This window comes from Lasioglossum baleicum, chromosome 16 (genome assembly GCF_051020765.1).
Source record: "Lasioglossum baleicum chromosome 16, iyLasBale1, whole genome shotgun sequence".
NCBI lineage: Eukaryota > Metazoa > Arthropoda > Insecta > Hymenoptera > Halictidae > Lasioglossum > Lasioglossum baleicum.
In genome coordinates, this window is record NC_134944.1 from 7,307,696 (window position 1) to 7,319,369 (window position 11,674).

Consider the following 11,674-nt stretch of genomic DNA (forward strand, 5'->3'; position numbering starts at 1 on the left):
TTGCATTTCGTTTCTGCTGTAACAGGTCGTGATAATAACAGTACAACTGAGTACAACGGGATACATGCAACAAGGGGTGCAGTTCAATTGACAAGTTACTAAATTGCAGTTCGCTATATACACATGACAATCTATTGCAGTCCATTCAATTTTGTCAGTTGTAGGCGTCGTAGCGGAAATAAAACGTATTCTAGCGTGACCATAAAATAGTTACTTATACGTATATGTATATCGCTTGCAACAGGCAACGTAATAGTTACGTTACCGCTAACGTTGCAAATATTAGGGAGTCCTGTTTCTAAAGTATAAAACCTTCTGCATAGACAACGTTCACGCTGCAGTTCTACTGTTAGTCATATCATATCGTATCCAAATGGTTTCTGGTTAAAATACGATAAATATTTCCTTCAGTAATAACAACGACACTTATTGCAACGACAGGTTGCCCGGTGTTTTAATAAGTTGCAACACACGGCCTCAAAATTCAGCCCCACTACTCGACGTATTTTCTTTTCTTTTTAACAAGTTTATTGTTCCCGGCGAATGCATATGACATGGCTTGGTCCGGGAGATTTCACGCAAGAAACAATAAAGAACTTGTACAGCATCTTAAACGTAAGTAATGTAAACAGAAGAGTTGTTGTATGTGTCTCAATACATATACACATTTCGATTTTCATCTTAGAATCAAGAACAATTAAATCAGAGAGAGTTTACGAAGCAATGTGTGCTGTAGACAGAGGAAACTATACCCATTCCGGTTATGCATATATTGATTCTCCGCAAGGGATTGGTTATGGCGCAACTATAAGCGCTCCTCATATGGTATAATCGTACACAATTTAAACAATTTTACTGTTAACAGTCATCTACATTTAAATGTTTGTACTTCTTTCGCATTTACCTGTTGCATATCATGAATATAATAAAATGGATTAAAACACCTCAGCATGCGTACGCTTTGGAGGTACTCGAAGACAAATTAAAAAGCGGTGCCAGAGCATTAGATGTTGGATCTGGTTCTGGATATCTGAGCGCATGCATGGCAATGATGTTACAGCCGAATGGATTAGTTGTAGGCATCGAACATATTCCTGAACTTAAAGCATTTGCCGAAGGAAACATTAGGAAGGACCAACCAGAACTTCTTGGAAGCGGTTGTCTTCAATTAGTTGGTAATTACAATTCAAATGATTCATGAATGAGACATTCTCTTCATGATATATTAAATACTATGCAATGTGTTCTAGTTGGAGACGGAAGATTAGGATACCCTGAGAAAGCACCGTACGATGCTATTCACGTAGGGGCAGCAGCCAAAGAAATGCCACAAGCTGTAAGAAAACTTTCTCAAACTAGGAAACTAATTCTATTTGTATTTGCTAAATATATTGTATGTTATCTTCGCAGCTGATAGACCAGCTAGCTCCGGGAGGACGGCTAGTATTACCAATGGGTCCAGAAAATTCAGATCAAACATTAATACAAATCGATAAGACTATGGATGGAAAGATTAAGAAAAGGTCTCTTACTAGTGTTATGTTTGTACCGCTCACTAGTAAAACTAAGCAATATCCTTCATGAGATTCATGCTTGCTCCAATAAGCGAGCATTGTTTCTTCGGATAATGTCGCACACAAGTACCCGATGTTAACATAATTTGAACTGCATTACTGCGAGAACATAGCGTGTCTGCGCAACTGACAAATCATTGTATAATTGGAGAATCTTGTTCTTTTCTTGTATTAAAGTGTTGAACAACTGTACAAACAAATATATATCGTGTTAGAAAAATAACCCATCTCTAGTCGTAAAATATTGTATTGTACTACAGTTTATGAAATCTCCTCAATTAAAATATGCGCTATAATTTATTGTACTTCCGAGTTCTTAAAAAATAAAAAGATTCTTAAACTGTATCACCGCTAAATCGCATATCTAATCAGTTAATTCTTTATGCATGTTTACATAGTATTTCAGATCTGTGATACAATTTAACATACAATCTTCATTTCATGCTAAAAACATTTTATACGTCCACGGAATGTTGAAATATAAATATACATAATTCATAAAAAGAAATATGTAGAAAATAATTTAATGTGATGTCTCAAACGTCACATTTGCAAAAGTCCGTCACAAGATATTAAGTAAATCCATTACTTATCAGTTTATCAATATTATTCAGACTCCTTGCTTGCTGTGGTCCTGTTTATCTCCAACTGTATAACCGGCAGTGAGATCAACGCTAGCATAGTACATCTGTTTTCCTTTCATAATACAGATTAAAGTGTTTTAACCATGACTAGACCCAGTGCAGCACCCGATGTTAATCCCAGTCCAAGGAAAGCACCCATCATAGCAGACGCAATCTCCTTTTCTTGAGACTCCACAACTCTGTAAAAAAAAGAATTACGCTCGAAATACGTGTCAAATCATACGAACAGAAAATACCTCCGTTTAAAGTAGCGATACTTACACAGGAGTTAGAACAAATGTCAAATTGCACAGATAGCCGTTGGTAACGGCAAATACGATAGTTATTAAAATATAACAAAGATCGTTCTTAATATAAACAGGAAGATGATGTCTGGGTTGCGCGTTACAAAACATCAGAGCGGGCACGAAGATAGCCCTCGTCAAACTTAAAAACATTACATACCATGGTTTATTTCTTGGCTAGAAAAATAATGCGATATTAATTATTGAATCGTAAAAGATATAGAATTACAGTATGTATATTCTACAAACCCATTGAAGAATTCCTGCCAATATTCTGCCAACATAGTCTCCCATGCTAAAAATTAGGTAAGTGACCACAGGCACAAAGTAGATATCTGCAAGATATATTGGTAAGTATTAATCATCGAGATTCTCTTCAATGGAATGTCCTATCGAATTAAACTCACCGTTCCATGCGTAACCCCTTCCTTTATACTGACTTTCCACTAATACAGTGACTGCTGGATAGACAGAAAGAGATATAAAGAATACCAGAAATAAACTAACACCGTATGGCCAAATCCTTTTGATAATACGGATATAGGAAATTGTAGTGCCTTGAGGAAAAGCTACTTCTCCAGTGACAGTGTATTCTCTTTCTACAGCTGCAGATGATTTTTCCAACATATGAAGTTTAAAAAATGCCTACACAAAGGCATTTGATCGAGTGTCAGTGTCATTATCATAAGCTACTTATCATCTGTTAGAAAACAGCTGTGTCATAAGCGACTTTGTATTCATTAGATTGATAATACTCACTGCTTTTTCTAAAATGATGTATGCAATCAAGGATAAAAATAAAATAATATCTCCTATGATAAAATAAACTAAGCCTGAGAGTATAGGACTAGCACCGATCCACAGTGAACATATCTCTGTTATGGCTGTAAAAATTCCTCCTAGAGCTTGGCCACTTTGCATGGCAGTTATATACTTCGGAGAGAAACGACCGGCAATTCCCATTAAACTTCCTCCGAATATTGCACTCGCAGCTGCAACGCAAAAGTCTATTGTTATGCGGCTGTTACAATATTTTCTAGTACTAAATGTTAAGTATATACCGTTTACAAACACCACCGTGGTCAAGGTAATTGCTAAAAATTTGTCCTGCCCTGAAAAGATATGCGTTCTTTACTTCACCAAATTAAAACAAAGATTTCTTGAATTCAGAGAAACTTACATTCGTCCGTGTTTATCTTAACAAACACCGTTGTTACAATGAAAAGCAGCAATATTGTGCATTGAGATCCCACCATTCGTATCGTTAGAGGAACTCTGTAATTACAAATGTCTTGCTAATCGAATTACTTTGTAACACCAGGGAGACTTATTTTGTGGTCTGTCGAGTATCTTATACTTTCGCTTACCTTTTACTAATAAATGCATTTATAATTAAGAAAAATGTGTTTGGAAATGCGCTCGCCATATTTAAGTATGATGTGAAGCTGGCTTGCAAATCAGTTCTTTTTTCTAAATTCTCTACATGAGTGTAGTTCGTGTGATTCGTTGAATTGTCCGATATTTCTCTAAACTTGTACATCCAATACTACAAAACACATTCATCAGAATATATAATCATCATTAATTAAATTGAATAATAAGATATATGTTACTCACGTCATCGGCAGTGATAAAAAAACTCCACGGTATCAATGTGTTTATTCCAAGTAAATAAAAAACTATGTACGCAAGATTATACCTGAGGAGACAAACACAAACAGTGAACGAAATATCAAGAATTATCGTTTTATTCGAAGTGAACAATCTGTTACCTATCGCGAGGTTCGTGTTGTTTTAAAAATGGTTTCTCGTCTGGGACAGAAACAGTTGGGTCGTCAACTTCGGTTTCCAAATCATCTTCAAACTCGCTGTCGGACGCTCCTCCCAATAAGGGCCGTCTATTGATGGAGTATGACATGATAATGCTGAAAAACGAGAATGGTCATTGTCACAAAAATATTTCGACATTTTCTACACGAAAAGTTAAATCCGATTGGACGTATTGTGAATGCTCACCAAATTATGCAACGAATTCTTTGCAGTGGTCGATTAACAATTTTCCTTGTGCTTGTAGGACGATGAATTTTTACATTTTGACAGCAACTAGTTTTGAATGTTATCACGTGTCACTTGTATACTGAATCCCGTGTGGAGCATGTCCCACGAACAACTACGAAAGGTGTGATGACAGCGTTCGTACGAAATCTACTGTTGTTCCAGAGTCTCAAGAGACTCTACATTATGCATTAATCATCTCGTTGGCCATCTGTGACTAAACGCAGATAGAAAAATACAATACCACGTCAGTAGTATTACATTAATCCTAATCGAATCCTTTCTCCATTCCGTTTTCACGCATACAAACATACAAACGCGGAAACAGCTGGCGTCTCACACAATCGAATGCAGCGAGGCGCTAGTGTATGATGTGTTGCTATTTAATATAAACCGATGCATCATACCTAGCCTACGTATTGTACGCCTGGATCAGAGAATATACCAGAGTTTCCAGAGTATACACATATACTCTCTTGGATCATTCGAGATTGTACACTCAAAACTGCAATTCGCGGTTATCAGGAAAACAAATCCATAACGGATGTTTTTGTAGATCTTTGTTGACTTATATTTACGATAAACGATATCAAAGAAATATTGACCACGTTATCGAATTGCAAACAAATAAATATTAGGGATTCCCATTAGTTGTATTGCTCATTTTTTTATTGCATTTCATACGAGCGTCAATATTTTGTGTTTCTATTTTTAAATTTTAAAAAAGTCGACTTATGCATGCGAGATAATACGACCTCAAAGATATACATTTTATTATTGTGTCCTGACGCGAGCAATCGCATCCACAATCTATCAACAACAGTACGAAATTAACTAATGAAGCGCAATTGTTTCGTGCAATTATTTTTAACATAATTAATATGTACAAGGTGTCTCGGTGTGAATAAATTGTTCTCAGAAAAAACGAGTTCGGAAGGTCAGTTCAAGGATAAACTTCATTTACATACTATTTATATAGCTTCTGTTCGATGAATTGTTTTATTCAATTTCCTGAAAGTTACGAGAAAATATAATTTTCAGCTTGGTTCCTCGCGTGGGACATCCATGATGGATGATCCATCCGGTTTTACTAGGAATTGTAGGACACCTTGTAAGTACGTGCACGTGCACTCTAAATAGTAGACTCTAATAGGTCCTGCCATCGATTAGACAAAAAGAAAGAGGTTCAAGTCCAATGTTTCATCGAGTTCAATCGAGTTTGCATATAGACATGGAGGGAACGCGGTCGTTGAAAGCAGGTTCCGCGTTTAATACTTTACGATTATATGTCTGAAGCGTTGTGTTCTACGGCCGTTGTTATTCGTATGTCGTGTGATACAGTAAGTAGGATGTTTTGGTAAGCTGGATGAGTGATAAATGCGATGTTTATCGGGTTTTAGCTGGTAAACTTGCGCGCGGTACAGACGTGTGATGACATTACGGTGAGCCGCAAGAATGTTTTGTGCGTTGGGAAGATGGTGAGTTGATCGATTCCGTCGAATTACAAAAACAGACAATAATAAACTCGTTTGTTTGGCAGTTTATGCAAGAAGGATGCTGTGAGAGCACTGAGTACGGGCGAAGTGTCGACAGCACTTCGACCCTTTTATTTTACAGTTCATCCGGACCTTTTCGGTCAATATCCAACGCAAAGAGTAAGTATAATGTTCAACTGTTAAATAATGCTCGTATATTTAAATATGTATCGTGTTTCGAACGTCATTGACAACGCAGTTCAGTCCGATTATACGCTGAGAGTATTTTTAGAACAAAGAAAATGCAATGATTATTACACAGATAACTGTGTTGCAATTCTGTGAATTGATTTAGATTACTATGCATCGAAGCTAAACAAGTTTTACCTAGAATGTTACTTTCGATTTTCCAGACAGTGAATGAAAATTCGTTAAAGCAGCTAAGTTCGATCATAGAATGTTTGCAGCAACACAGACCCATAAGGCCTACCACGTTACCATTTTATTTACGCTCCAAAGACGAGAAAGAAGTTAAGGCCGGTAAATTCACTCTAGTGCAGATACAATTGAAAGAAAGAGATCTGAGGCAGACTATCCTTTCGATTTTGAAAACATGCGACCTACCAACCACGTTTGTAGACAAAATCGAGGAGGAGAAGGCGACGAACATAGATGCAAAATACAAATCAAGGTTCTGGCAAAGAAAAGGATACACGGGTGAAAACATAGATTTTTCTGAATTAGAAGATGATCCTATCTACGCGTCTATTTTGATGAAAAGAAAGATTAATATAGAGCCAGATACTCTTAAGTAAGACAAACACTGAATGTGCTTTTTTTTATACATTTGTGCACAGTCACAACTTTGTTACAGGGATTTTAATTGAATATTGTTGATCAGGGCATATTTAGATAAACATATTAACGAAGTACATGTGAAGTTGGAAGCATGTAGGCCGATGAGAGAGGAAGTACAAAAGCTAGAAAAGATATTATGCTCAGAATTAGGTTTAAAAAATATTACATGGGATTGTGGATGGAATATAGCTCATTATAGAGGCTGTTTGTTAGCCTTCAAGGCGTTAGCCGAACATCATCCTCTACCAATGGAAGTATTAAGAAATAGGACGCTAGTATTCGCCAATGACACGGGAATTAGTCTAGAGGGAAGCGTTATGTTAAATTCCGGCGAAGTCAGACACAATTGGCTCGATGTAAGGATTTGTAGCTGAGCTAAAAAAACAAAAATTGTGTTCTGCTTATTAAAAATAGTCTTTTTTTATAGCTAATCAAAAATGTTCAAAAGCACGATGTTGTACTGTTGAGATTACCAGCTTTCGAGAAGGCAGTTTCACAAGTACTTCTTGACATAAAAGTTGGTCGACGGTGCGTAATACAAAATATTTATTGAGTGACGGTAAGGCTCAGGGTGCTCTATATGTGCAGGAAATTCATGCCCAAGGTAATGGTTAGCCAGTATGAGCAACAACTTCGTCAGCTAACAACAACCCTCTCGGACTATCGCGGGAGAAGAAGTTATCCGAAGGTGTGGCCGACCACTTTATCAGCTTACGAAATAGTCATTGAAGCGTTAGTATTATCTGCAATACTTAACATTTTCTAGTAATATAGTAACTTTCGGTTCCTACGTAAGTATCAGGTAAACTTAATTACAATGCTTGTGAGTATGCTCTAGCGCAAAATTCAACGAAAATCTGAACACTGAAAGAAACTTTGTTTTGCAGGGAAGCTGGTCCTTTAATGCTTTCGCCTACCGGACAATTTATCGTACCATCATCGTGTCCAAGTTTTCTGTTAGTCAATTTTATTACAGAAAACTTAGAAGAAGCTACTAAGAGATTACACCACTATAACAAGTAGGTTTATCTTATCGGATGGCCATAAAGCATTATTTTTCTTGTTAGAAATAAATATATATGGTTTTTCTTTTTCTTTTCAGTATAAAATACGTAGAACGAGCGCTTCATGATAAAGCTGTGAAAGAATTAGGCTTAATCGATCTTAATAAGGATGATAGTATTACTCCAGATCTGATGATACAATGCTGTGAACGTTTATTATTGCACAAAGGTGTGTTAGCTCCTCTATTAGAAGGCGTGATGCTTTGGGTAACGCACTATTACTCGGTTATGAGCGATGGTGTCTTATGCATACCCTGGGACTGGAAACTTTGAATTCCAATTGGAAATGTTCGCGTGTGTTTTCTTGTTAAACTTTTAACTTTGTACCAATTAGTAGGATAACTGAATCTCGAACGATTGTACAAAGTAAAGTTAATATGTACTGTACAGATGATGAAGTGATGAAGTAACGATATAAAATGATGCATTATATTTTTCTGACAAGTTTGAATGGACCGAGATTAAAGAAAAAACAAAAATAGCTAATAGTTCAAAGCAAATAATTAGTTCTTGATAGGTCGATTTGCATTCTACTTTATACAGAGTATTTGCATATTATGAATATTATATGACTATTATTGATACATGATATATCAATTTTTAATATAAACGATTGATACGGAAGAATAGAAATATTTTCTAAAACGAATTCATTAAATACGAGAATAACACTTGGTTCTGAAATTTCTTTACTTGCTCCTATGATTCCCTCTTCGCCTAAATGACTAATTTAATTACAATCTCGCGCGCGAGCTGTACAAAACAGTTTAAAAACCGATCTGGAATTGAATACTTTCGCCCCTCGTCGACACATTATTTCTTATTAAAGTCAACTTTTTAATCGTATCGAAATAAACCGTACATTTATGATATTCATCATTATATACATACAAGTGTCGAATATTTTCAGGACTATAACAAACCGTTCGTGGGTCTTAGAAAAATTTTCGTTACCGTGATTCGATTAGAAAGTCTTCTAATATTTATTCACTCTCGGAACCACTTTCACCGCTGCCACTGCCAGATCCGCTGCTGCTACCGCTTCCTGATCTCGATCTAGACCTTGATCGTGATCTTGACTTTGATCTCGATTTTGTACTCGACGGAGATCCAGATCGAGATTTAGCCGGAGTCCTAGACCGAGATCTTGAGACCGATTTTGACCGGGATCTCGATTTAGAAGAGTTCCTTGACTGTGGACTGCCAGATCTTGATCTTGATTTCGATTTCGATTTACTGCGAGACCTTGAATGAGATCGTGATTCAGAGCGTGAACGAGAAGCAGATCTCGATTTCGATGGTGATTGAGATCGAGACTTCGATCTGGACGCAGACTTCGAACGGGATCTAGATTTCCTACTGGACGCTCGAGAAGAAGCTCTGGACGATGCTCTGGATTCCACTTCGTTTTCAGATCCTGTTCAAATTATACAATTTAGTCGTTCCTGAAAACTGTGAGCAACTCGTTCAAATCTTAGTGTACACTACTGACCTTTCTCATCTGCTTTCTCAGCTTCCTGCTGAGGTTCTTCTTCCTCTTCCTCCTCTTCCTCTTCTTCCTCCTCATCTTCTTCTCCAGGTGGTTCCAATTGTTTCTCCCTGTACCTTTGCATTTTGAACTCGTTTGCGTTGAGTGGCCGGTGTCTCACAATGAGTCTCGTATTATTTGGCTGCTGTCCTGCCTTCTGGCGACGTTTGCTAAGCCGCACACGCGTCTCCAGCTCGTTGTAATATACTCCGTCTTGTCTCATAACAAGGAAATAATTCTCCTCGTATCCTTTGGAAGCTTTACTCTTAACGTTCCAATTATATTCCCTAGCCATTTTATATTCGTATTCTTCGTCGTCAGCGTAATCGATTCCAGCCACGAAGTCACGTCTACGTTTGTCCATCGTTTCATCGAGTGGCAAGAAGTATGCAACAAATTGTTCACCGCTTTCGTCCATCACACCCCTGAAAAGATACTGATGTTGTAACGTCTTTGATTATGTATAAGTAACGTGTGTAATATACAGTTGCGCAGAATTACGTAGATATATATTACAGTGCAATTCAATTAGCACAACCGTGACGTTATTGATAACTTGCCGGATCATAGCTTGGGACATTTCTTCAATTTGAGCAGGCACCGAACGTCCTGCTGGAGCAGGATCCGAGTCGAATATGACTTGTGCACAAGGATATTTCCATAACTGAAAGTAGCGAAGGATTGTGTTAATAAACCACAATATTTAAAAACATCGTTGTCCAAATAATATAGGAACACCTTAAAGTCAGGAAATACTGGCAGTATTTCAACGGGCACCACATTGGGTTTACTGTAGTGTTTCTCGATTTGTTTCTTGTTATCTTCGAAGGTCTTTTCAATAGCTTTTATCTGACTCTCACGATCCATGTATAACGTTTCTTCCTAAATGCGAAAATAAATGATTAGCTTTCCAACGTATGTACAATTGTAATGTAAAATAAATAAACCTACTTTAAAGTTCTTCTTAATACTGTAGCCAACTTTAGCCTCGACTTTGTCCACGGTTTGCGGTTGAAACCTGGTTTGTTCTGTAGAAATATATTCCGTACGCCTGAGCCATGAAACGCTTCTGGCATGGTGTCTAGATCTCTTGGAATCCTGTGGAGTGAGAACATCTTCTTCCAAGAGTTTCTCGTCGGCAGGATCCAACTGAGCGTTAACATCTCCAGCGTAAGTGTCTTTGTTTATCAGATCAATCTCCACACCTAGATCATGCTCTGTCAACACTTCGTATTTATAATTACGTTCTAGGGAGGTTGGATTGTACTGTATAAATCTGAAATATATCGTTTGATTGTATGCTGTTCAAAAAATTATGCAGATAGAATGTATTCAAGACTTACCTAGTGGATTCGAAAGGATATGTAATAAATTTTGGATCGAACGGTATGTCGGGCAGCGTGTTACAATATTTCACTCGGCAGATTAACTCGGATCTAAAATTAATAATAATTAAATAGGAAGTGTCCGTATTTACACACTGTATCGTTCGTTTTAGGTTATAACATCGAATAACAATTTACCTTTTCTCTGCCGGCCTAGCGGTCCGTTTATCTCTGTCAGTTGTACTGCCATTTGTTTGGATTGTAGGAGCCATATCACGTTAACGAATAAAACGCAATATTTTGAACATCACAGCAAATTATCTGTCGACACCGTAACTTGCCAGCGTAAATCACACTTTGTTCAACTTTGTTGCACTTTGTGTATGAAACTTTTGGCGCCATCTATTTAGTTGCCGTGACTATTTAAATACGTACACATACAAGAGTCTCGCGCTAATTCAATATATTAGGCCATTAGGCTAAAGGGCAAGTTCTGTCGTATTTTAAAGAAAACATTTGAAGCAATTTATAAAAATACAACTTATTGTTGCCATCTTTTAGATAATCTGTCAATTCCTGTTTCCCAATGACTCACTATATAGCAATAATTAACATATGTGTTCTTGATTTACAAGCAAACATACTCCAACCTAATTTGTTTAATAAGCGCTACAATTTATTTTTCTGAACAATTTTTTAGATTCGAAATTTATGTGTAATGGTTTTTTATGTGCCGAAGTCGGGTCGGGTCAGGAACCCGAAAATTTTTTATTTTCCCGACCCGATTTCGGCTATGGGTACCCGCGAATATCACGAATTTTCGGAAATTTTTCCTTTTACCCGGGTCATTCGTGATACCGAAAATTC

The 11,674-nt window shown here is 37.1% G+C and overlaps 4 protein-coding genes across 8 annotated transcripts; 2 read left to right on the plus strand and 2 right to left on the minus strand.

Annotated features, from left to right (window-relative positions):
* Nucleotides 1-479: 479 nt before the first annotated feature.
* Nucleotides 480-1,930, plus strand: LOC143217239 (protein-L-isoaspartate(D-aspartate) O-methyltransferase). The gene is made up of 5 exons (XM_076441259.1): nt 480-615; nt 686-825; nt 950-1,175; nt 1,251-1,336; nt 1,411-1,930. Exons 1-5 carry the CDS (start codon nt 555-557, stop codon nt 1,582-1,584), a joined length of 687 nt encoding a protein of 228 aa, XP_076297374.1. The 5' UTR covers nt 480-554; the 3' UTR covers nt 1,585-1,930.
* A 90-nt stretch (nt 1,931-2,020) lies between these two features.
* On the minus strand, nt 2,021-4,929 carry Ent1 (Equilibrative nucleoside transporter 1). Its single transcript, XM_076441248.1, has 11 exons — nt 4,519-4,929; nt 4,275-4,427; nt 4,120-4,201; nt 3,870-4,048; nt 3,683-3,777; nt 3,564-3,614; nt 3,262-3,494; nt 2,910-3,147; nt 2,752-2,837; nt 2,480-2,679; nt 2,021-2,397 (listed from the first exon to the last, which is right to left on the minus strand). Exons 2-11 carry the CDS (start codon nt 4,418-4,420, stop codon nt 2,286-2,288), a joined length of 1,422 nt encoding a protein of 473 aa, XP_076297363.1. The 5' UTR covers nt 4,421-4,427; nt 4,519-4,929; the 3' UTR covers nt 2,021-2,285.
* Nucleotides 4,930-5,002: 73 nt separating this feature from the next.
* LOC143217230 (T-cell activation inhibitor, mitochondrial) lies at nt 5,003-8,625 on the plus strand. 5 transcript variants are annotated; one of them, XM_076441245.1, is made up of 10 exons: nt 5,003-5,494; nt 5,599-5,668; nt 5,958-6,035; nt 6,098-6,212; nt 6,446-6,843; nt 6,934-7,246; nt 7,318-7,418; nt 7,461-7,622; nt 7,778-7,909; nt 7,993-8,625. In XM_076441245.1, the coding sequence occupies exons 3-10, from the start codon at nt 6,013-6,015 to the stop codon at nt 8,225-8,227; spliced, it is 1,479 nt and encodes a 492-aa protein (XP_076297360.1). In that variant the 5' UTR covers nt 5,003-5,494; nt 5,599-5,668; nt 5,958-6,012; the 3' UTR covers nt 8,228-8,625. The 5 variants fall into 5 exon arrangements, with proteins under 5 accessions (XP_076297360.1, XP_076297359.1, XP_076297361.1 ...); XM_076441244.1 differs by lacking the exons at nt 5,003-5,494; nt 5,599-5,668 and adding an exon at nt 5,694-5,897; XM_076441246.1 differs by lacking the exons at nt 5,003-5,494; nt 5,599-5,668 and adding an exon at nt 5,694-5,880.
* Atms (RNA polymerase II-associated factor 1-like protein antimeros) lies at nt 8,356-11,373 on the minus strand. Its single transcript, XM_076441242.1, has 7 exons — nt 11,006-11,373; nt 10,826-10,918; nt 10,434-10,758; nt 10,221-10,364; nt 10,043-10,146; nt 9,447-9,907; nt 8,356-9,371 (listed from the first exon to the last, which is right to left on the minus strand). Exons 1-7 carry the CDS (start codon nt 11,077-11,079, stop codon nt 8,938-8,940), a joined length of 1,635 nt encoding a protein of 544 aa, XP_076297357.1. The 5' UTR covers nt 11,080-11,373; the 3' UTR covers nt 8,356-8,937.
* Between the last annotated feature and the right edge of the window lie 301 nt (nt 11,374-11,674).